Genomic DNA, 25,802 nt, shown 5'->3' on the forward strand with positions numbered 1-25,802 from the left:
AATAAATAATTGGTATTGAGGGGTGCATTTCCAATGTGCAATTAACCTCATACAATGCTGGGTTCTTGTAATTCACGAATGAAACATTCGAATGGGCCTATTAGAGAATGAATCCCTAAATTATTATTGAAACTGCTATCATGATATTGTATAAGATGCTAAAGCCTACTGTGCTATTTTTGGTTATCACATCTGGTTATAATAACGGGTTGATTAAGAGATGAGAAAATTCTCAAAATATTGAGTAAGCTGACACAAGGAATGTTGCTGTTCTGCTTCACACTGGAACGGCCCACTTCCACATTTGTAAGTAAGTGAGTGTTTTTAGAATTGTTTCACCCACGCCCACACAACTCCACTGAAATTTGCCTGAAACGTACCCACCAAGACTCCATGTAGGTAAACATACCAAATGGGAGTGAGGGGCTTCTGTGGATGTAGCCTACCGCAAGCCAACTGAAGCAATATTTAATACTTTTTCACAAGTTAATGGTACCGTTTCTATTATTAGTACAGGCTTTTCTATGCTGCATGTGGACAGTTCAACAGTCAGCTCTAACCAGACGCAAGTATGTCTCACGACTTTAAATACATGTCTGTGTCTAACAGTGTTATCGCAGTGAAAGGTCCCACATTATTTGAATACCTAACGTCTGAAAACCGAGTGCTCCAAAAAAGTCACCTGGCAGCATTTCAAGAACCTTCGCTGGACTCCTTCATCAAACACAACACACACACACACACACACACACACACACACACACACACACACACACACACACACACACACACACACACACACACACACACACACACACACACACAAGGACCCCGCTGTCCTGTCTCCCCTCTATCATAATGCCCCCAGTGTGGCAGGGCAATAGGACAGGTCGGCCTATTAGAAACCCTTCAGTGCAGGGTAACTAGGCTCTTTATTCTCAGCCCGTCTGTGATTATTTTCCTTTCTTGAGCTACATATCATAACCACCAGAGAGAGGGCCAGGCGGAGCTCCCACAGAAGGTCAAGTATACTAGTGGCTGCTGAACTGGCAGGAAGGTAGCTGTGCATAAAGTGTGGTAAACCTCATCACCTGTGACCCGGAAAGTCTCCTCATTGACTGAGTGGTAGATGCTACCTTCGCTACACTTACGCTAGGAACAAACCTTTAAATCTATGTAGAGCAGCGTTTCCCAAACTTCTCTTGGTCAGGGTCCATTTGAACAACTTGAAAGCGTCTGCTGCCAACCCGTCTGACAAATTAACAAGCTGCCGTTGTAAGTGGTCAGACGTGTGCAAAGTGACTAGTAACTAAAGTTTTCAAATAAAGATGTAGTGGAGTAGAAGTAAAAGTACTGAAAATTGGAAATACTAAAGTAAAGTAAAAGTAGGCTACCTCAAAATTTTACCCAAGTGCAGTACCGGTATTTGAGTAAATATACTTTACACCACTGATATGGAGACTTCACTATTGGGATCAGGAGAGCTGGTTCCCTCGTTGGGGCCACCCTGGACAGGGTGACCAAGGTGCGTATAGCTGGGAAGCTGGACACTATCATGGACAGGCATTCTAAACCCCCTTCACCTGGAGAGTGTGGGAAGGTTCAGCAGGAGGGGTAATGACAGATTCGTCTTCCCCAAGGGGACAACCCGCTGGCTATGAAGATGCATAATGACTAATTGCCCACGAAAAACAACAGTTCAGTAGAGTACGGACATTATCTGACATGCTTACTGCATAGTGCGAGAAATACAAGAGAACGCTCTTGTATTTCTCGCACTATGCAAGCACTGTTGAGGGTGTGTATATATTATATATTTCTGCCAATTGTCCATGGTGTTGCGTTGAATGTGAAGTCCTTTCACCCCTGCTGTACCTACAGTACAGTAATTCTTCTTGCACTGTGATCTGTATCGCAACTGCTGTGTGGCCTTTGGCGACTGAATTTCAAGATCAAGGTCTTACAGAGAAGGGCACAGGGGGAGGTCTCCTTTTCCATGGACATGCAGTAGTTCTGTATGTGTGTACAGAATTTAAAAGGTACACCTGGGAGCACAATCATTCTTTTACCTTGGTGATGTAATACACACACTGCTGGAAGGTGAGCATGACCACCTCCTCCAGGACTGTCATCGTCTCCTCGCTGGCGGAACGGACGCATGACAGACGCAACTCCAACAGGGCTGCACACACACACACACACACACACACACACACACACACACACACACACACACACACACACACACACACACACACACACACACACACACACACACACACACACACCCACATACAAACATTTTAATGATTTCATGAATGCCATTTCTTTCATTGCCATTTTTAACAATAAGCCTAAATCTGAAAAATATAGTAAACTGCTAGTAGATGCGTTGAGAGCTTGTATGCAGGGCTGCTGCAACCCATTTTGGTGCCCAATGCTCAACTGGCTGTTGGATGCCCCCCCACGACAGCGAGGCCCCGCCCCCAGATCAAAATTAATGGATCGGCTTGGCTCTTCTTCTTTTTTCTTTTCTCTCTCATTTTTTTGGGTGCCCTTTGGCAGCGTGATGCCGGACGCACAGTGCGTCGTGCGCGTCATGGTAGCGGCGGCGCTGCGTGTAGTCTACTTTTGCATGACACCAGCGGTCCAGCGTGCAACTAAATTGCAATCAGGCATAACTTTATCCCTCATCCCTGAATCTAACTTCTACAGTGTGTAATGTAATCCTAACCCTAAACCCAATTTGAGGTGCACAGGGTCTCCAGCTAAATTATTAATAGTTGGGAACCAAATGGACCCATTTGTACAATCTAAGAGTTCACACTGAGAATTATACAGTGTAGATTGGGCTCCCAAAGATTTAATAAAAACTCCACAGACCAGACACCGCTGTATTAGTGAACAATGAAGGCACACAACAGGCTACTGACCCAGGTTTTCCTCTTCTTCTCTTTCATCTTCATCCTCCTGTCCTTGCTCCCTCCTGGTCCTCCAAGCCAGAATGAGAGGCAGCTGGTGCTGGATGAAATTCAGCAGTTCCAGGCCAGTGGACATCCACACCACCAGGGGGCGCAGGCCCGTGGTCACCTCTTCCAGGCTAAGGGGCCGCTGCGGTTCCTCGGAGACTGGACCCGCACTGCAGAGTCTGGAATACATTGGATGTGGTTTAGGTGTGCAGGTGCAAACATAAAACTCATCAACTCTGATGGTTATGAATCCAGAACAGTGGTGTAAAGTAACTATAAAGTGCATTTACTCAAGTTCTGTACTGTGTTTACTGTTTCAAGGTACTTTTACTTTTCCATTTATTGATACTTTATACTTCTACTCCACTATATCACAGTGGCGAATGTACTTTTAACTCCACTACAATTAGTTGAACATTTTTGTTACAATTTACGTTGAGTATTTGGATTAATTATTATAAAAAAACATTTGTTAACCAATTAGATTTTTTTTTGTTATACTTCGTCTATTCAAAAATAGCAGATTGACGAAAGATTGTAACACATTTTGGAAACCTGAAGGAACTTGTGAAATGTGACATTGTGCCAAATGCAGGGGTCTTCAAGTTTTCAGGCCAAGGACCCCTTAGTTAAGTGAGAGATGAAGCAGGGTCCCCCACAATCTGTTCATAGATATAGTTTCATTGTTTGACAGCACGATCAACAGTGTATTTTGGATTCATGTTAATGTGTTTTCAGATATTTAACCACTTGAACCGTCAATACTTAATAATCTTTCACTCTGTACTTAGTCTGCTATTTTACCCCTCTACACTAAAACCCTTTGCCTAAAATAGCCAATCTACAAGCTCACAACGCCTCGCAGCGCAAGGCGTTGTAGATCTGCTATTTTTGGCTAAAGTTCTCAGGAAAAAAAAGGTTTCTATCACACAAAGATTTGGAGGACCCCCTGTAGTAACTCTGAGGACCCCCTAGGGGTCCCGGAGTCCCGGACCCCCTGTTGAAGACCCCTGGCCTAATGAATACTTTATAACTTCCACCAGTGATCCAGAATGCTACATGTACACTTCTACACACTGAACAGACAGAATGCACTCACGCTTCAGGCTGAGCTGCAGCAAACTCTTTTGTGCTGTCCTATGTGATGGGATAAAAACAAGTCTGTGATCAGTCCATGAACATGCAATCACACAATCACAATTATTGATAAATCTTCCGAGTGCAATTATTTGAGATAATCGCAATTATTTTTGCATAATTGTCAGAATCATCTCCATTCATCTTTATCACAAAAATAGCAATAATAGCAGATCTTCAAGCTCACTGTGATTTGAGCGGTTGTGAGCTTTCTTTGTCTATCTTCTATATAAACTTCTATATTCTATATACTCTATCCACAACTTTCCAACATCCCATCGTGCATTGCGCAGAATTTGCAGGCAGCTTCCGGCGCCGCAGCCAAGAGTGATCTACAAGCTCACAACGGTTGCATCTGCGACGCGACGTGAGCTTGTATGTCTGCTGTTAACCGGAAGTCTCCCGCAAATAATGCTACAGTAAATTCTCGCGGAAACAGGTGGATATAAGTTATTTGTAATGCAATTTTTGTTTACAAAGCCTAATAGGCAAACAGAAATGTCATTGCCAAAAGCACACTTTAATCTTTATCGTAATTTGATTTATAATGACAATGAATCATCAAATGAAATGTCATGATCGTGACAACCCTTCTCTCTCAACTCACCCACATGGCGCTCTGCACCTCGCTGGCTATGAGCAGCAGCAGTCTGCGGAGGTCTGAGGTGTGGCGATGCGCGGCCGAGTACTGGACGCACACACACAGCAGGAATGCAACGGTCAGTGCAGGCCGGTCTTTGGCGCAGGTGCGCCCCATGGCAACGATGTCCTTGATGATTCGATCCTCCGACTCCACCTCGTAGCTCACGGTTAAGTTGTGGCCCTCGGGGTCTTTTAGAAAGGGACCGCTTTTCTTTTTCAGGGTGTTTCTTCCGCCGGGGCTCTGGGCGTCAGTGCGAGCCGAGATGCAGGTGTTGCAGAGGAGTGGCTCTGCAGTCTGAGGTTGAGCCGTTGCAGACGTAGTGGCGTGGCCCAGTAGCCAAGGGACAGCAGACAGGCTGCTTTTAGGAGTGGTGTCGGCCAGCTCCTTTAGTTTTCCAATAAAGAATCACAAGATGGGGAAAAGCATTACATCCTCGCTGTCGGGTGGAAACCTTGTATGTCCAAAACCGTTCCTTTTTTTATTATTATTTAAAAAACGAGTCAAAGTAGTGAAAATAGCCGATCTACAAGCACACAACGCCTCGCAGTGTACTTTTTGTGCAACACTCTTGTATGATGAATTAGGGCATTCATTTACAAAGGAATATATTATTTAAAAACTTGGAGATACAAGGTTTCTGCCCAACAACGACGATATATAACATATCACTACTGTCGTGAAGAAACCTTGTATATCCATATACAATATCAACTTTTTCAAAGTTTTTTTCCCCGTAAATTAGTGCCCTACTTCATCATACAAGAGTGTTAATGATGAATAGCAGATCTACAATAATACAAAAATGAATGGTTTTGGACTGTTCACCCGACAGCAACGATATGCAACATAAGAATTATCATCACTTATTACAGTGGTTCTCATCCTTTTCAGGCCGCGACCCCCAAAATAATCATATTTTAACTGGGGACCCCCCACCCTGACGATCACTAAGAGTTGAGACATTACATTTTGTATAACATGGTTCTGTTGTGAAAATACCAGCTCTACTAGCATGTAGATCGGCTATTTTCACAGTTTTTGCCTCTAATATTTGACAATTTGGCCAATGTTTAATTTGTCAGAGATTAAAAAGTCCTTAAATTGTCACTTTAGAAATGTGCAGATGCCCTCTATACACTAAAAATGTATGTTGATTTGTTTACTGTTGAGTGAGAAAACAATGTTGCATATTAAGTTAATCATCTGGGGACCCCCCGAAATGATGTGGGGTCCCCCCTGGGGGTCCCGACAAACAGGTTGAGAACCACTGCCTTATTACAACTAGCCCTTACCCGTTCAAAGATATGAGCTCCGAAATGATGTGCAGTGTGTGGGTTATGGGATGTGCACTGTGCACACAGTACATGAGGGATGGAAAGTAACTTTAACTGGTGCTTGCATGCTAATATGTAGGAGCATCAATGTTAGAAATACCCGTTCCATTTAACGGCTACAGAGATACTGTGTACCGATCTGCATGATTTTTGGACAACATCTGTAACAGGGCCAGAACCCCCCCCCCCCCCGCCCGCCTGCACACACGCACACACTCCCCCCTCCCCCCCCCCCCCCCCCCCCCCCCCCCGTGTGTGTGTGTGTGTGTGTGGGGGGGTTTGTGTGTGATTGTGCTAATGGCCTGAACAACAGCGCCCCTCCCTTAACATGTGTGGTCACAAAAGGTACTGTAGGCTAAATAGATATAGATACACCATAAAAATGCTAATATACAGCATACGATTTGTGAAAGTGACAAACGGGCTTCACAGTTATGTCAGGTGTGTTCATATGCTAATGGTGATGCGATTTCAGATCAATTGCTCCAGCCACCGAGGAGAAACGCTGAGACAGACAGACAGACACTCACTCACTCACTCACTCAGACATTCGCAAAATTATAGTATAGATAGGCCTATATTTTGGGTATTTCTTTAGCACCTGGTGTGTTGCAGCAGAGTTCAAGGGGTCCTTGAACAGAAACAAGTAGTGCTGGCCCAGACCGATGACATCACCTGGACTGAGCTCCACCTCTTTTGTCCACACCTCCCCGTTCCGAGTAACCATGGCATCCTTGTAAGGGCGGAGCAGGGCGGGGCCACAGCTGCCATGGCGATGTAGGCAGGAGTGCCTCGGAAGGATGTCAGGGGCGAAAAGGAGGAGGTCGACCTTTGACCCTTCTTCCGTCTCACCGCCATGGCCAATCACAGTGCTTTGCTCTGCGAGCAAGTAGATGAGAAAGTCCTGAGGAGGGAAGCAAAAACTTCTAAGGTTGGTTGCAGCCGCAAGGTATACGTTGGGAAATGTATTCTGTCTCGGCTTCCCATGTGAAGAAAAACGAATACAAGAAGAATTTGTTCTTCTTCATGTGGGAAGCCATTTGCACACTTGAAATTCATGGGTTTATACTAGAAATTCTGCCTTTTTAGGCCATTTAGGCTATATTACATATCGTCACTGTCGGGCAGAAACCTTGTATCTCCAATTTTCAAATTCACAAAAGTAGTGAAAACAGCAGATCTACAAGCACACAACGCCTTGCACCGCGAGCCTGTTGATCAGTTGTTTTCACTAGTTTAGTTCATTCTTTAAATGATAAATACAAAACAAACGGTTTTGGACATACAAGGTTTTCACCCGACAACGACGATATTGTGATGTCACTCCTGTCAGATTAGATGTTATATTGTCCAATCAGAAAAGGGACAGGAAATTTGACTTTGGCTTGAGTGTGTGCCGTGAAACCTGTGGGAGGAGTATTGTACCAAACTTTGGAACGTCTTTTTAGCATCTTCCCATTAAAGTCAATGGGAACATTTTAATTCACTAAAAATGTATATAAATTCAACTATTCAAGATATCTCTTAGCAAAATGGAATTACAATACAGGCATTTTGTTTTGCTATTAATCACAATAAGTGGCAGGCACAGTGTGTGAGGGCTTATTATGTCTTACATTCCCCTTGTGATGTCGGTCTTTTCCAACAAGGCAGAATTAACCAACTGAATTAATTCACAAATACCCCCAAAACCCTTGTCATAAGATCCAATCACATGGCATGATTATTTACTTATGAGCAATAGCAAAGCAGGTTTTCAATGTTTTTCTTCTTTTTAAATCTGTGACACAGAATCTAAATGACTGTGATGAAAGGTGAGATGTGCGTGCGTGCGTGCGTGCGCGTATTTGTGTGCGCGTGTTTGTTCGTGTGTGTGCATGCGCACGTGCATGCATAGAAGGAGGGAGAGGGTTTACAGTATGTGCCCACTTGTAATCAGTCAGGAAGCAGTGCCTGGGTTGTCTGATTCTGTTTCCTGATCAGTGTTTTGACATACACACTTAAAGCTACATTTGCTGACGTTTTTTTCTAGAATGATTGTCCCCCGCAGTCTCTCTCCGTCTCTGTGATTCTTTCCAGGGAAATAAATTGCTTTTGGTGTTTGAACGCAGACATAATGTTTTGACCACTTAAGCCCTATTCAAATGTTTTCAAAAACAGCAGATCTACCATATATTCTCACAATGTGTTGCATCACAACAGGTGAGCTAGTATATCTGCTTTAAAAAAAATATATATATATACTGTATAAACTATATTAACATGCTCAAAATAGGACACCAATAATGAAAGCAGTAAATGTGAGCTAAAGAGTGTGCGTGTGTGTAATGACTGTATGTGTGTGTATGTGTGTGCACGAGCACTTGTGAGTGTGCTCACGCATGCGTGCGCATCAGTGTAAGCATGTGCAGCAGAACAGCCCTGCCTCCCAGTCCCTATCTAAGATCTCCCTTGGCCACGGGAGTATCCCCCTTTGGCTGAGGGGCAGATGTTTGGCCTCCCCACAGTGGAGAACAGGGTTTGAATCCAGGTGGTTAACAGGAACAGGGAGACAACCGGTGTGGGGGGAGGTGACACAAGGTGGGATTGAGATGTGTGTTTGAGAGTAACACACCTGTGTGTGGCTGTAGCCCTGCAGCAGCAGCAGGTAGGGACAGTCGTGAGGAGGGTGAATGGAGTAGTGTGTGGTGTTATCGTCGCTGCTCTCCGTCTCCTCCCTCTCCGACGTCTCTCGCTCCCCCGCCGCCCTCTGTCGGGGTGGACAGAGAGCCTCTGTGTCAGCCCCCGGCCCGGCAACGCTCTCGGGGGCCGTCGAGAGGGTCTGAACTTCTTGACTCTGAATATGATTCTGTTGTAGGCTTGGCTGTCCGGCGCTATGCTTGGATCCATGCTTTTGAGTCTGGTCCAGGCTCTGGCTCTCCGGACAGTGGTTCTGACTGGCATTCTGCTGTGTCTCAGTAACTGAGCCTAACAGGTCCATCTCACTTTTGCTTCTCCACAGGTGACTGGCTCGACCCATAGTCCTCTCTATGAACGTGGAGGTGACTCTGGAACGACTCTTCTGCAGTTTACGAGCCTGGGCATTAATACCTGAGAGGGGTCGATTGAGAATAGAAGACAGTTAAGGAAGACCCTTGTCTCGCGTTGCCACACGATCAGAGATGTCTGGTGATATCTACATTCAGTGCTAAAGCTTTGTGGAAACAATTTGGAGAAAATAACTGCAAAGACTTAGGGTGGTCCTTCATATTGGGATGGTGATATGATTTGTTTTCAAAGCAATGGCCATAGGTTTGTCAGTGGCACTGGCCACTCTTGCTCTTGTTATAGTTTCATATCGAATTAAATCTCACCACTGGATATACCGACAGGCGGCGATCTCTGATCATCTGGCTATGCAAGACAAGGAAGAAGTGATCACAATTTTTTTTGTGAGTGAGTGTGTGTGTGCGAGCGTTTATTTGTGCATGCATGCCAGAGTCAACACACGGAAGCTGCATGCGTACAGGAAACAGACGGCAGTGGAAAGAGAGACGGAACGCATGGAAATAAAAGTTCACTTCACATAGCAGGGTTCCACAAGCGAACACGGATAGGGGGCTGTCACAAGCTGTGCCATTTATTAAGCAAATACATAACAGGACACCCTCTTACATCATAACCACAGCTGTATCAACCATGACAGTGGATGGCATAATACATGACAGAAATTAAATACACAATAGATGGAGAAAATGAGGGAAAGCGAAAGGGAGAGAATGATTATATTTCTGCTGACACTATCATCACATTGTTATGCATGGAACATCAATGGAAAGTTTTGATTCCTTTTTCTGTTTCATCACTGTATATGTGTCATAGCTGCTGACAGTTGTTAATTTCATTTCCCAAACCTCAGAAAACACAAAAAAACAAAACACTAAAAAACAAAAAATACTAATGCAATGGCAACGGTTAGACGAAGTAGGACGCAAGGTGTTATGATATAATGCAGTGGTTCCCAAACACTCAAGACCCAAAAGAGACACGTTTGCCCTGGACCCAAACTAGTGAAAACAGCAGATCTATATCTGAAAATAGCCGATCTACAAGCTCACAACGCGGTGCGAAGCGACACGTTATGAGCTTGTAGATCGGCTATTTTCACTATTTCCAAAACATTTGTTTTCTAATTTACAAGATTTTTTGAGACTTTTCTTGTATTTATTCATGAAATTACTCAGAAAAATCATTGAATTCATTTATAATCATAATCATATAATCATTTATAATTAATGAAATCTTTTGCTTTTATGGGAATGTTTTTTGGAAAATGTTTAGGGACCCATAAAAACGTGTCGCGAATGGGTCCACAAATGAATGGGTCCCGACCCAGTTTTTGGGGAACCAGTGATATATAATGTGGTCTGTAAAGGCCTCAGGTTTATGTTGGTTACTGTACCAGCAGTGACAGTGTCCTCCTCTTTGGACCTCTCCTCTTCCACAGTACTCCTCCTTTGGATTTCAAAACGGCGTGCCAGCCCCTCTCTGGGTTTCCATAGTGACTGAAGGAGCAGGGGCCTCTCGTTGTCGCCGACAACTCGGAAGCCCTCCGTCCTCCACTGGCGGTCACCTATGGAGCCAATGGCATCGCAGAGAACATAGGAACCTGCCTCCTCTTTTCCCAGACCGTACCTAGGCCACATTGCAAAGTTAAATGTTGGAGATTTGCTTTTTTAAATGACCGTTGGACATCACTCAGTCTCACGATTGTGACCTACAAAAACCTAAAAAAAAAACATATTTTCTTAAGTAGTAGTAGTTTAAAAATTAAAAATAAACCTTATCAAACATATCCCATTAAATCACTTAGAAGATTATTTTCTTATCAACAACCCTTTTCTTATCAACTAATGTACTTTATCAATAGGTCATAAGATGTACTACTTCTTTACTGACCGATTACTAACCCCTGTTTCTTTGTTCCTGTATTGACATTGCCAGATTTCATTTCATGGGCACGAAATTGAGGAAACAGGAATATTGTTTTACTCTGTCTTCTGCAAGCTGGATACCCTTTCTATTAATCACTTTTGGTTGTAACATAAGCAAAGAATGCAGAAATTCGCCCTCTGGAGAGGCTGTCTGTCTGTCAGACCAGGCGAGTCTGTGGTTTACTTAAGAACGTTCCAGAACTGCTGTGTAAACGAACAATTTGGCACACATAGACTATGTATGCTATACTGTAATTATAATAAACAGTTGTCTTTAAGAACAACAGTTGAATTGACCTTTGTTGGTCTCCAAATGTGCCAATTGTAACAATATGCATGTGTTCTCCCTTTATTACTGGCAAAGGTTTTATACATCAAAGAATTATTTCTTAGCTTTGTACTGTACATACAATACATAACACAATAGGAATGCAACAGAGTAAATAACATGCATATGAGTGGATGGATACAGTATATTAAAACTTTGAGGAACCCTCAGTGACATCAGGGGTCCCTTAAGGGGTAAATGATAGTAACCAAATAGACCCTTAGTGCTTTGTAACTCAGAGAGTATACAAATACTAATTCCCGCTCCATTGAGTTTCACTCTACAAGTTATATTAACATTGACGATTTTACACTGTAGATTCTTCGGGTCCCAGAGATACAGTAGATAGAAAATCCATGGTGTGTCCATGGCCTAAAGCTTATCAAACTGCATGGGGGCCCTTAAAATTAAAAAGGTCGAGAACAAATTATTAGAGCAAGAATCTAGGTCTAGGATTACAAGATAAGCATGGGACATACATAATCTGAATGTTCTCCCAGAAGTATTGTAGTTCATCACTGGAAGACATGCTTTTACAATCGAAGGTTTTGAATGGGACAGAGGTCTTAAAGCTGAATTAAACCTGGATTTAAATATATTTCTTTTTTTAATAAATGTTTGCGGTGCCTATGTTTTGGTTATTCATAATTTGTTTCCCACACAACAACAACAAGCCTAAGTTGTGTATTTGCAATACAAGGATTTTGTTTTCCTGCAAGACAGGGATAAGAGGGGCTATCTATAGCGACAAGCTAAAACTGGCTATGCTAAACAGTACTTTCAAATGCTGTGCTGGGGCTAATGTTAAATGATATTAATAAATATAATTGTTTTTGTTTTGTTCAATAAATGACAACGTTGTCTCCCAGTGGAGTCTTTATTGAACTCCTGCGTCTCTATTCTTAGGCTGGACTCACACATATGCGTGAAACATCTTCTCCGTATCGTCTGAGAATGGCCACTGGAGACGCCGTACTAATGCATTGTCAATGGAAGGTTGTTTGGTTTTTTGTCGTTGCCGTGTCTCAAGATCAACCGCAGCCTGTCTTTTGGCCAAGAGACACGGCAACGACAAAACACCAAACAACCTTCCATTGACAATGCATTAGTACGGCGCCCCCAGTGGCCATTCTCAGACGATACGGAGAAGATGTTTCACGCAGCTGTGTGTGGGACGCCTTAGAACACTGGAATGAACACACATGCATGAACAAACACATGCATAAATGTCCACATGCTGTATATGTAGACACAGTGACATGTGCAGACAAATATTACACATCAGACACAGATACACATACTGCAGCGAGCAGTCTTACCTTTCAAGGGCTTCTTTTACTAGCTCCCGTGCACTGGAGTGTGTGGTGGCCAGGACACTCTTGTAATGGGCTCCTCGACAAATTTCACTGCCAAAGATCTTCAAGATGCCCGGAGCTGTTATCTGATTGGAGAGCTCTGATGGGTCATCCTCCATTGAAGTGTCTCCAGGTGTCACTAGATTTACAGGACGTGACAAGCAAAATAAATGCCATTAATATCTCAGCCACGGTGGTATTTTTGAGTTGATGCCAAACTTTTTTTTCCCACACAAACAAGATCTCCAACCTCCAATGTCAACAACATGCGAGAACAGAACCAGGCATGCAAAATCAGATATGAAGGGGAAGAAAGGCCATTGTGATGTTCTATGTTTCTGAACGTCCGGTGGGGGGCCCACAAGAGGACCCTTAGATGCTACCTGCATTGTTACCTGGTATCCTATATTTTCAATGCACAAAATATTTTTTGATATATTGTTTTGACTGGTTCTTCGTTTACCTGTGATCCTAGTTTACTAAGGCACTACACTGTCCCTCTGCGTTTGACACATGTGTTTACCTTTATTGTAGGTCGCTCTGGATAAGAGCATCTGCTAAATGCCTACATTGTAAGAGTGTCCAATTGGACCAGGGGTCATCGCCATGCCAATTTGCCTAGCCATTGTCAAAGAAAGCCCAGCAAGCACAGTCAGGACCTGAACCAATCTCAGACGTCTCGATTGGGGCCAGATCACAGCCCATATGGGGATGATCTTGACGTCATTACCAGGACGTCATATGGACTTTTTTGTTTGACAGGATTTATGTTGGTTGAAATCAGGTGATATTCTAGACCAGATAAATATCATAACTAGTTAGATATGTCCCAGAATTAGTGATGTGTCGTTCATGAGTAATTTGTTCATACAGTAAGAATCGAATCATTAGTGAGACTCGTGAACGATTCGTTCAAATCCCTGAAATGTGTCGTTCACACTTTCGTTGGTAATGACGTCAAGATCTCCCCATATGGGCTGTGATCTGGCCCCAATCGAGACGTCACTGATTGGTCCAGGTCCTGACGTGCTTTGCTGGGAGGGGAAAAACAGTGCCCTCTCTGTTTTGTTCCTTTTCATCTGTTCTTGAGAGATTATCGCCATGCTGGCTTGTGGTGGACATTTTTGTTAAAATTCCATTTTTGCCACAGACATACAATATTACAATTTATTACCAGAAACACATAGAGAGATACACGGTAGCACTGAATGACCATAACAGGTCTGTAAGTGTACAAATGGAACCAAACTCTCAGAGTTAAGGTGGTCCTTGCAAATAAAAAATATTGATGACCCCTGATTTGGACCTGGGGTCTGGTGGGCCCTGGACCCGGTGTTTGAGAAACAGTGTTCTGTGAGCCACGGACATACTGCTGCCCTTCTGGGACTGGCCGGACAGCGATGACCTCAGGCCTCCGGTCAGGGCTGTCAGACTGGGGCTGGAAGCCGGGCCACGCAGGAAGACACCAGACAGGCGGTTGGTATGACGACGGATGTGACTCTTGCTGGGCTGTCGGATGGCCACGCCCACACTCTCCACTGACCTGGTGGATGACCCGGAGGAGCCTGACCTGGGAAGGGTTGGAGAAGGATGAGGAGGGAGGAGAGATTAGGGATGGAGAAGGGATAAATAAATGAAAAACAAAAAACAAAAACAAAACAAAAGATCAGGAAAGAGACCCGAAGAAGACGAAATATTTGAGGGGTGGGAGATGTTAGAAGGAAAAGTGAAGACAAGAAGTAATTAGCACTTTTTGGTTCAAGGATAACTTTAGACTGCAGTATGGACAGTAAGGAAACAGGGAAGGACAAAAGAGTTGACATAATAAGGGGAAAATATTGTAAAAGTTGTAACTGAATGAGAGAGAACAAGTAATAAAGATGAAGTGAATCATAAATACTACGTGACTAGTAGTGTCCCCGGAAACTGAAAACATCCTATATCTACAAAGGCATCAGCAGCTGAAGTTATCCCTATCAGCTACAGCTACAGCTATACACATTAACACATTTCTGACCAGAAGGCTTATAAATCAAGTAAATCAAGAAGGCACATACTTACGTTTCTAACACCGAAACAATGCTGCCGTATCCATGCCGTACAGTACCTCGCTCAGCTCTTTCAGTTCATTAATGAATAATAAAATAATAAAGTGTTGTTTTGCCTAGCTCAGACCAACCTCCTTAAGCTGCTTATCACAATGGTTCAAAGGCTCTCTGTAGTTGCACCACCACTTGGATATAAAAGACTTCAGATTTTAGATTAATACCATTAGTATAGCTAATGCACTCTGGGCCTTTCAGTAATGATAGAAAAACAATGAGAGTGCCTCCAAAAATGACTGGTCTGTCCTGCAAAGTGCTGGGGAGGAGTTGAATAACATGTAGTTGAACTTTGGCTGCCAATGATTTAAATACTGTACCTACTGCAGTATTTTCATTAGATCTTTGTTGCTGTGCAGTGCATGATGAATAGACCCCTAAACCCCCCAAAAAAGAAAAGAAATCGCCATTTCTTATTGTTCAGTATAGTTAGCCTACTGTGGACATAAATAAACAAACATCAGACAATAATTATATTTTTATATTGGCCTGGTTTATTAGTCTATAGCAGGGGTGCCCAAAAGGTAGATGGTGATCTACCAGTAGATCACAAAGGCTGCAGGTAGACCACATGACATGACCCTAGAAATTCCTCTTTTTGGCATCTGTCACTTGGATTAAGGTGACTTGATTGATTGATTGACATCAACAAGTGCCTGTCAGCTCCCTTCACTGCTTCTAAAGTATGACAAACCTCCCAATGCAATGCTTTGTTGTCAAGAGTCAGTAGCGTTACAAAGAACCCCAAAACCTACTACTTCCATACAGAATGGGATGAAGACTTTTCCCCCCACTATTACCCATTTCAAAGTGTGTTTGTCTTATATGTAACGCCAGTGCTGCTGTTCCAAAGAGACCCCTCAGGTTTTTGTTTTGTTTGGGTGGCGTGGGTAGATCATGTTGAGCTGGTAATTTTAAAAGTAGCTCTCAAGTAAAAAAAAGTGTGGGGTTCCCTGGTCTATAGCATCATTCCTCTCTTCCTATTTCCATCTCCACTTAATTCTTTCTCCCATCTACAAGCTCTGACTTGTCCCCTGGTTGTGAGATGTGTCTACTTATATCAGATATCAGTTTGTTTGTGAATTTTTTGTATGCAATATTTTCAAAAGCATTAAAGCCTACAAAACATAACTAATTGCAGGATGGATGAAGCAGGATGTTTTACACAGCTCCTTTAAAAAAAGAAGAATTGCAAAATGTTGCAAACGCATGCATGTACTACTCAGAAATATTCTTGCTATTAGCCTACTACACTACAGGTCGGGAAAATTGCAAATTAAGTTCTGTAAAATGTCCTAAATAGGCTACTTACTGCTGCGAGCCATCACTTGTCTTCCTTCCCAGCTTGAATCGTTTCTTGGCGGTGGCTGCAGGTAGACGCACCGGTGAAGACGCAGCCGGTCTGGGTGGGAGAGATGTAAGATCCTCCGGGGATAGCCTGATGAAATTCATTACCTTTCCCCCGACTCGAGGCTTGGTATTGTTTCCAAAAAGCTGCAGCTCTGCTTACTTAAAGTTACTTTTTGAACATCAACGAAAAACTCCCATCACCATCCATTGGATATGTAGGCTAGATGGTCTGCACAGCCTGCTCTGATTCATCGTAGAGAAGGCAACTTTCATTGAATTGACGAAACCGCTGGGCTCTAGTGGGCTGGTTCAGTTTACACATGACAGCCCGTCACAGACGCATACCAGAACATGTGGTGCAGATGTTCAAGCTCCCATACAGCTGTTGTAGCCTAACTGTTGAAAGTCAAACCGTTCGGAGTTCCAACAACCGGCTTCAAGTTACAGCTTGAATCTAGCCTACTGTTACAGCACTGACTCGCGGAATAAGTGCTAACAAAATTCCAACACTCTAAAGCCAGAAAGCTTACAAATGGTTTAACATTTTACCCCAAACTCTCTCTTAACTGGTTGTAGGCTATTTAAAATAAAACGTTATTGTTACACAGTTTAGTTAGGCTACTGTAGGAAATAATATATAGGCCTAGTCTACTGTAGAGCCAGTCATAGCCTACATTTTTTTTTCTTTCCTTCTTTTTTTTCTGTATTAATTTTTTTCCCCCAAATTCAAGACTGACGCGGACCCACTTTACAGATGTGTGGCGAGAGAGCGCAACTGCTTGGAGATGCCAAGCTCACACCCACCACAGCACCGCAGACCCGTTGAATGAAATATTTCATTGTCAAGGTCTCCTACGTGGACTTATGGGAACACGAACATCATGAAACGATATCCTCTCTGGGAAAAAAGGGTCAACTCGTGGAAATAAAACTCAAAAACTGCCCTCCCATTCCCGTGCGCCGTGAAGACTCTCTCAGACCAAACGAACTTGTTTAACATCCCGGGGCATATAGCTCCATCTTCTGGCTGAATCAATCATAGATTTCAGAATTATTTTGCCAAGTGAGACGCTTAATTGAGCTGAGCCTGCCCGGTTGGAACTGAAATATGTTGATGTGGACGGTGCATGAGATGAGATGAGATGAGATGAGGAAAAATAATTAGGAGGACATAGATTGGTCGAGAGGTAAAATTATAGCTTTCAATAGGCTATATTGAGGTTGTTTGGGTTAGGGGTAGAGAATAAATGAAGCCCCTTGAATCAGCCAAGGGGCCTTCACTTATTATGGTTGCGACCGAAGATCGCAGTTTACCATGAGAAATGTCACAGCTTGTCTCCGTGTGTGTGTGTGTGTGTGTGTGTGTGTGTGTGTGTGTGTGTGTTTGTGTGTGTGTGTGTGTGTGTGTGTGTGTGTGTGTGTGTGTGTGTGTGTGTGTGTGTGTGTGTGTGTGTGTGTGTGTGTGTGTGTGTGTGTGTGTGGGGGCCTACACACATTTTTACAGTCTATGGGTTGGTTCCCTTGACACATCACTGTGACATCACAGGTGATATCACAGGTGACATCACCTATGTAAAAGTCCATATGGGTATTCCCCAGAATCCCTTTTATGCCCATTTATTAATAAAGGATAAAATAAAATAAAAAGTCCATTTATGGGCATTCACAGAAACAAAATCCCTTTTATGACCATATATGGAGATTTCTGATCTCATCAATCCCAGGCTCAAGAGCCTGCTTTACTCTGCATGATTTACACCCTACCTTCCCCGAAATGATGCCCTGTTAGGCCAGTTAGGGTACCCCCTTATGCCCATATATGGAGATCCCCAGGCATCAAACCCAGGCCCTAACTTGCCAAGGCCCTTCTTGGCTTATTAACATACGATTTTTGCCCATACCATCCCTGTCCCAATGTCATCAATATTAAGGACATATCTGGGAATGCCCATATTTGGTAATGTCCATATATGGTCAAGTTTTGACATAACATTGTTGACTATCATGCAGGGGTCTCCATATATGGGTACTGGTCCGATATACATCACTGGCCAGATGGCCAGAACTGTCGCCCTGAGGCGTCTTAGTAGATTAATGCAAGCCTGTGTGTGTGTGTGTGTGTGTGTGTGTGTGTGTGTGTGTGTGTGTGTGTGTGTGTGCGTGCGCGCGTGCGTGCGTGCGTGCGTGCGTGCGTGCGTGTGTGTGTGTGTGTGTGTGTGTGTGTGTGCTTTATACTACCACAGTGATGTAATTAACCACTAGATGGCGTCCTTTGCCCTTTTAAATTCCTGGACCAACGTCAAGGTCAGTCACTCTAGTAAGTTTGAGCAAGTGTTATTGCTGCTTTTGTTATTAGGCTACAAGTAGTAAGGACAGGTGGATTATAGAATTCAAGCCAGGAAACCAAAGAATAGACCTGTAAGATAAAATCCCGATGTATATGTATGTATGTATGTGTGTGTGTGTGTGTGTGTGCGCGCGTGCGTGCGTGCGTGTGTGCGTGTGTGTGTGTGTGTGTATATTGTATGTATCTATGTATGTATCTATGTATCTACAGTATGTAGGGCAGAAGGCCTGTATGTCTGTCCCATGCATTGTCCCATGCACTCCCACACTTGGCTCATTGCCATTTGCCAAGCTTAGCGGGGCACTGATACATATATGTATGTATCTATGTATCTATGTAGGGCTGGCAGGCCTATGTAAAGTCCCAATTTGTCCCATGCACTCCCACACTTGGCTCATTGCCATTGGCCAAGCTTAGCGGGACACTTAATACAATTAACTCATAGTAGCACCGCTCTTTTCACACTGGGAGTGATTTTTATATCAGGAACTAGCCGTGATATGAATACCTCTGGAATCTGAGGTCTCTGAGGTCTCTGACCGAGAAGAAAATCTGTGGCACGGCGCGCCCATACGCCCAAAGCATGTGTGATTGTTGTATTTGTGTGCGCGTGCGTGCGTGTGTGTGAGTAAAGGCGGGGCCTACGGTGTGGTGGGCGGGGCCGTCTCTCCATCATGACAACCTCCGGATGGATGACTTCTGCAACGGAAGAGTGTGTGTTTCTACTACTGACCGCGGACGGGCGAAAAGAGTGAAGGATTGGAGACTGGCTGTTGTTTAAAGTGCCTGCTGTGCCTCAGTCACCACGGCTCCGTTCGTTTACACGTGAGGTTGGCATGTGAGAAACAAGTCTGTATGCGAAGGACTAAACATAGTGGTGGAAGAAGAAAGGGAACGACCTGTCAGAAGCAGGAAAAGATCGATCCCCCACGGAGATGGAGCGGCTATGCGGACCAAAGCTCCCGTTCTGGGTATGTAGGCTACAGTCCTGGTGGTCTGGGGGGGTCACACTTGTGGATGTGGTCAGCTCCCCTGTGCATAGTAGTCAAGATGAATTCTTCTTAATGACGATGTAATTCTTTGTCACCTTTTTTCCCTTCTTCTTCTTCTCGCATTTCATGTTGTCCCTTTCCCGATTTTGTACAGTTGTCACCTGGCAACGCCTGGCTTTTTGAAACAACTAAACGGAAAGTCCGTGAAAAATGCATTGTGAATTCACTGTTAAAATCTGTTCTGAACTGTTTCCCTGAGATGGTAGGCTAATAAGTCTATAACAACCCTTTTAATTCCTAACTTTTACATTATGGCTGTTGGCTGTTGCAGCCAATGTGAGGTCAGTTCAGCTACGCGAGTGATTTCAATTGACTTTTAAATGCTTTTACTTGTGAAACAAGTCAAGAGACTGAAGCGTTATCTTGTCCACATCTTGTTTTACAAATAGTACTTAATCCTCATTCCTCACGTAAGGATTAATGAAGCCATTCTGTGGAGACCACCGTCGACAGGACCCTCAGAGTTGGGTTGGGCTCTCTTTGGTTTTGTCCACCTTTTGTACTTCCTGGCCCATGCAGGTAGTAGAAAAGGTGGACAAACCCAAAGAGAGCCCAGGAATCCTGGGTATTCCAAATTCCAATAATGTCTCGAGTCTCTCGACTCTCGGGTTTAATTGAGGTAATCTAAAGCTGTTGTATTGCTCATGTCTAAATTCAGTCAGTAGTAGTAGGCCTAGTTGGAAAGGTTGGCAAAGGTGCCTACTCTTCCTGGTGCCAACTCTTCTCCCCCCAAAGTGCCCACACATTTCCATAGTGCCCAGTGCCCACTCTTCCTAGTGCCCAGTTGTCCTGGTGCCCAGTCCTCCTGGTGCCCACTCTTCCTAGTGCCCAGTTGTTCTGGTGCCCACTCTTCACCATCTCCCGCTCTTTGCCCCACAAAGTGCCCACATTTCCCGAGTGCCAACTCTTCCAAGGTGCCCAGCAAATAATGTTTTGGTGTCCACTGTCCACCCTTCCTGCTACCCTAGTGGTGTGTTTAGTTTTCTGTTGGATCAGGAACCTCCCTGACAACTCAACCCTGCTCTAATTAGTCTAATTCATTGCAATATTCAGGAGCCCCACCAGCTGACGGTTCAGATTAGGCATAATTGCCTTAATAAAATATGCACGCTTTGTATTCTTTTCGTGATTCTCAGAGCTGTATTTCAGAAAACGAATCATCTTAGGTACATTGTTTTAAGCCAAGACACACACAGACAGACTAAAAACAGAAAATAAAAATGTTGAAGTCACTGTGATGCTTGGAAATCAAAACAGTGATGACTCATTATTCAGGCTGCTATTCTTTTGAATTTAGCAGAGTGGAGTGTGGCTAATCCACTTCCTGGTTGCACTTCTTTTCCTTTGTTGAGACAGAGTGGGGATGCTGGGAGAATGTGTAGGATCGGTACAGAAGGCGGTGCAGAAGGCAGGACTCAAACCAGTCCGCATGTGTGGAGGAAGGTGTCTTTAATCAAAGGACAAACTGATTATTTCAAGTTTAAAGCCATGATAAAAGAACATGATTGTGAACTTAGGTTAGTTTGTGGTGCGGTGACTATGCTTGGGAATGCTACTATTCACTATTCGTCAATACTATAGGAAAGTAGCCTGGCTATTTATTTGTGGTGATAACTAATCTATGCCTCCACAACTCTTCTCACAGCAGGTGTGTCAAACCTTTAAATGTGTCCACATCCATTATTATCCAGTATATCAACTTTGTTGACATGAATGCAGCTCATTCAGAAGCAGAATACACAAAATATACATATAATAAGTCTACAACATCACCTAATTTGACCTTATTCAGAAGTCAGATTTGTGGTAAATTGAGAGATAAAACATGGAAGTACAGTACTGTTCATTGTGGTTTCATTTGGACATTTTTTCCCAAAATGGAGTGTTTACTTTCGACTGCTAAGCTCACAAAGATTCAGGAAATGAGAGTTGTGAAATTCCTGATTTCACTTCAGGGCGAGAAGGGTTTCTGAGCTTAAGGCATATCACATTTCTGTAAAAGAGGTATATATTGTACTGTATGAGATCTGTAACATCAAGGAGGCTGTGTAAAACAGTTTTTGCTTGCTGTAGTACTCGTGCAGTAGCCTATTGTTTTTGTGTCTCTTAATTTTTATAACATGGCCTATATTATAACATTTTTATATAAGAACAATTATGGTCCTCCTAAACATACCTGTCTGTTTATCACTTGATCTGCGAGATGACCCATCATCACCAACATGTTAACTTTTGTGGCATGACAAATGAATATCCCAAAACTTAAACAAGTCTTATACCACGTAAAAAAAAGAAAATAATAAAAAAAAAAAAAAACTATTTTGGCTTCAACATCTGTGAACCATGAATCTCACACTTTGTGTAGCTCTTGGCACTTCCTCTGGTTTAGTTTTATTGGGTGTTGGTGGTTGTTGCCCATAAGCCTAGATTTATAATGGTGCCAAACTCCTAAAAATCATAACCATATCCACCATTGCACCAATGAGTGTGTAACATTTTTCTGGTGACAGACACAAAGTTAAAATCTGGAGCATTTCCCTCATCAAGCAAGATAGTGAACCGAACTTGCCAGTGACAAAAAAAAGAAAAGAAAGAAAAATCACAGAAGAGCATACTGACGACACATGACCACAGTCAGTTCAAAGGACATGTACAACCTAAAGCCACATCACAGTCAAATATGGCCAACAGCAGTTCCTCACCTCCTGCAGACAGCCTTAACAGTATAGTCTGTCTCCCACAACTCAAAAGCTGTGGGTGTAGCAACGACCAGATGGCGACCATGCTGTAGCCCAAGTAGTCTCAGAAGCCCCTGAGCACTTCATGACAAAAGCTCAGAGAAATGTCACCCCCCAGCTCCCAGGCTCCCACTCTACCTGCACTGTATGTTAATGTTCATTGATGTTGTTTGACTTTTGTAGTTGAACAGCATTCTTTTGCCTTCATTGATGCTAAGCAATCAAGTTCCTTTTATCAGAACGAGAAACTGTGATAGTTGTATGGAGGAGCTTTTAAAACTAGAAAAATATTGTTCCTTCGAAACAATTGTGGGCTCGCTTCAAGCCAGAAAACAATGGCTATAAAAGCACAAAATGTCAAGATCGCAGGCAGTGCTCTCTTTGACGTTACTGACGTCAAAGATTGGTCCATTTTGTTCCAAAAATGTGTTATGCAAAAGTTGACCCGCTGGTGGCGCTATAACAGGCCAATGTGAGAAGGTTGGTATCTGTTCCTTGACCTATTGGGAATGTGCTTGCAAGATTTCACGCACATCCCAGGCTGTGTTCATGATTTGAGGTGTTTTTGGCTTTGGACACTTTATCGCTGCTTGCAGCTATATTTATTATTATTATTTTATAATTTTTTTGTGTGCACTTCATAGGCATGTTAGATAAAGGTCCTTAGATTGCGTGTAGAATGTTTCATGCAAATTACAAAAAAAATCCTAGAATAAAAACGGGTTTAAGCGTTTTACAAACTGCTCAAAATTATATAGCGCCCCCCTTTGGCCATTTGGGGTAAGATTGGTTTCAGTGATATTTGAACTAACCCTCTACACTATTTTGTCATGAAAATGTGACTTTGCTTGTATGTTTTAGAGGCAGAAGAATAATTTGCATAAAAATGCAATATTGTTTGAATTATTTAAAAAAGCATGTTTCAATGTTAAAGAAATCCGATCTGACAGATCTTTAGATATCGGTCCAAAGTTCACGTAAAAAAAGTTTTGTGCACGTGACGCGAAAGTTCCAGAATAAAAGCGGGTTTACGCGTTTTACAAACTGCTCAAAATGGCGGAAAATTGAAGGGCGGAGCTTACTTAACAACGACACAGATGTCTTCCGCTTGAGTCAAAGCACGCGTGTAACAAGTTGCATGTCTTCAAACAAAACGAGTCATGACTTATGCCCGTTTGAAGTTTGAATTTTCAGACGCTTCGTATAGCGCCCCCCTTTGGCCGATTGGAATAAAATTGGTTTCAGTGATACTTTGACTAACCCTCCACATCTTTGCCAAATGCCATGAACGTGTAACTTTGCATGTATGATTTAAAGGCCGAAGAATAATTTGCATAAAACCGCAATATAAATTGAATTATTGAAAAATCATTTTTTAACGTACAAACTTCTCACCACATAGCCTGTGTAGATATAGGTTCAAAGTTCATGTGAAAAAAGTTTTGTGCACTTGACGCGAAAATCCCAGGAGGAGATAGATTTTTACTGTTTTTCATATAATTCCGAATTGTGGGAGACCTAAAGGTCAGAGGTCAAAAGTTAGAGGGTAAAAGTTGTTCGGCATGAGGAGACGCATAAGTGTATACAGGTTTCATGGCTGTATGTATAACACAGCATGAGCTATACCTGTTCAAAGTTCGCACTTTCGAAGGCTTCCTACAGCGCCACCATTTGGCCGATTGCTATAAAAAATAATAGCACACTTCGCCACTGTAAACTGAACACATTGATGTTTTTATTTTCATTTTCTCACTAAGTATGTAGGAGTAGAAAGGAACCGAAAATCCCGTCTACTTACTAGATAAATAAATAAATAAATAATGACAATATCTAAAGTGTGCTCGCCAGGTACTGGCGAGCCCACAATAACACAACATTCTCCAAGGAGTTGCTTACAATACATCATGTTTTTGGAGCTGTGTGAAGCACAGGCTCCCTATACGTGGCTGTGTGGGTCTGTGTGTCTGTCTGTCTGTCTGTGTGTCTGTGTGTATGTAGCCTGAACTTCCTAAACTTCGGCACGCCACTAGTCCCACAGTTTTGCCACCACACACTCGCGCCATATGTCAAATCGACCGCCTTACTCGGGAATCGTGGGCTATTACTTTTCTAAGAGAAAGGTTCTATAGTTTAATTGATATTAATTTATTAGTGAATTAATTTTCCCCATTGACTTATAATGGGAATCGCAAAAACTCACATTCAATTATTTGTCTCTCGCAAACCATAGGGGCTAGAGTTTCAAGACTTGGAGAGGAGGTTCATAATGATTTCAAGGATTAAATAAAAAATAATTGTGTCATTTGGCCGCATGGTGGCGCCATAACACCCCACTTTACGTTTTGGCCTGTAACTCTTGAACCGTAGGTCGGAAAATTAAAAGTATTTTTTCCCTGGATTCCTTGGGTCATGACGCATCTCCCGCCATGATAGATTTTCCGCCATCTTGAAATTTCTCCAAAACACACTTTTTGCTCCTTTTCCTACATATTTTCTTCAAATGTCACAAAAATCGGTACACATGATCCACACACACACACACACACACACACACACACACACACACACACACAGCTCCACTTCACACGGGTGTGATTTTTTCTTTGGTATCATTGGTGTTTTGTTGTGCTGGGAAAAAGATATGGTCAAAATTAGTTCTCCGTATTAAGAGTACAGTGTTACGATTTGCCACAGTATGTACATACATTTGCTTCACAATTGAATGAGGGCAAATTCATTTGCGTCATTGTGACTTTGAAAATAGGCTTTCATGTGGCACCAGTCAGTCATCTGTCATTGACTGGATTGTTGCCACTAACGTCGAGTCTGTCATTCTTGCTTAAGGTATAGGCCTATATCATTCTCAATATTAATGAGATTAGTATCACTACCACTCCTCCGTAGAACAGGTGTGAGGTGTTTGTCCAAATGTTTCCCTTTTGTTCAGAACTGGCTTGGGTTGGGTCTTGGGTGGCTTTCATTCATTCATTTCATTCAACCTTTATTTATTTTCTTGGAAATACATTTAGGGCAGAGCCCTCATTTGCAATGATGCCGCGACTACAGAAAGCATAGTACAACAGTGTAATATAGAAGTGAACAGCAGGATAAAAAAACTGGACCATCCCCACCTTGTTTTAACATGGGTGGATTGTTTAGCTGTGCTAGGCTAGTACAATGGGTTCAGCCCCAATTAAGAAATACACACTTTGCATATACTGTAAAAGCTATTACTAGGCCTATACAAATATTTGGCAGACATCAAAAGCTAAAAATCATTCTTCCTGACAGTGCTCAAAATATATTTTTCGACGATTGACAATTGGAGAACAGACCTTATATAATTGTTTGACTAGTTTCTTTGCTTTGTGAGATTTCTCCAGTTTGAAACCTCCAACTATTGTTTATCACATTTAATCAGTGCTATAATAACACGCCCCTTTCTTATACAAACAAACCCATTGTAACTCCAAG

At 42.8% G+C, this 25,802-nt stretch overlaps 2 protein-coding genes across 2 annotated transcripts in view; one reads left to right on the forward strand and one right to left on the reverse strand.

Moving 5' to 3' along the window:
* The window catches only part of radil2b (Ras association and DIL domains 2b), a gene marked incomplete at its 5' end in the record, with an annotated part of 29,432 nt that extends 10,309 nt beyond the window's left edge, over positions 1-19,123 (reverse strand). The window contains 11 exons of the mRNA XM_080747323.1: positions 2,070-2,182; positions 2,934-3,148; positions 4,069-4,106; positions 4,714-5,133; positions 6,685-6,987; positions 8,698-9,173; positions 10,525-10,757; positions 12,704-12,878; positions 14,110-14,309; positions 16,154-16,243; positions 19,047-19,123. Of these exons, the coding sequence (XP_080603449.1) occupies positions 2,070-2,182; positions 2,934-3,148; positions 4,069-4,106; positions 4,714-5,133; positions 6,685-6,987; positions 8,698-9,173; positions 10,525-10,757; positions 12,704-12,878; positions 14,110-14,309; positions 16,154-16,243; positions 19,047-19,123 (2,340 nt within the window). The remainder of the gene's footprint in view (positions 1-2,069; positions 2,183-2,933; positions 3,149-4,068; positions 4,107-4,713; positions 5,134-6,684; positions 6,988-8,697; positions 9,174-10,524; positions 10,758-12,703; positions 12,879-14,109; positions 14,310-16,153; positions 16,244-19,046) is intronic.
* Positions 19,124-19,387: 264 nt separating this feature from the next.
* abcc3 (ATP-binding cassette, sub-family C (CFTR/MRP), member 3) overlaps positions 19,388-25,802 on the forward strand; it is a 65,592-nt gene continuing 59,177 nt past the window's right edge. Inside the window, exon 1 of the mRNA XM_080747897.1 lies at positions 19,388-19,509. Coding sequence (XP_080604023.1) covers positions 19,474-19,509 — 36 coding nt within the window. The 5' untranslated portion in view covers positions 19,388-19,473. The remainder of the gene's footprint in view (positions 19,510-25,802) is intronic.

Source organism: Nannobrachium achirus (assembly GCF_963921795.1).
Source record: "Nannobrachium achirus genome assembly, chromosome: 18".
Classification (NCBI taxonomy): domain Eukaryota; kingdom Metazoa; phylum Chordata; class Actinopteri; order Myctophiformes; family Myctophidae; genus Nannobrachium; species Nannobrachium achirus.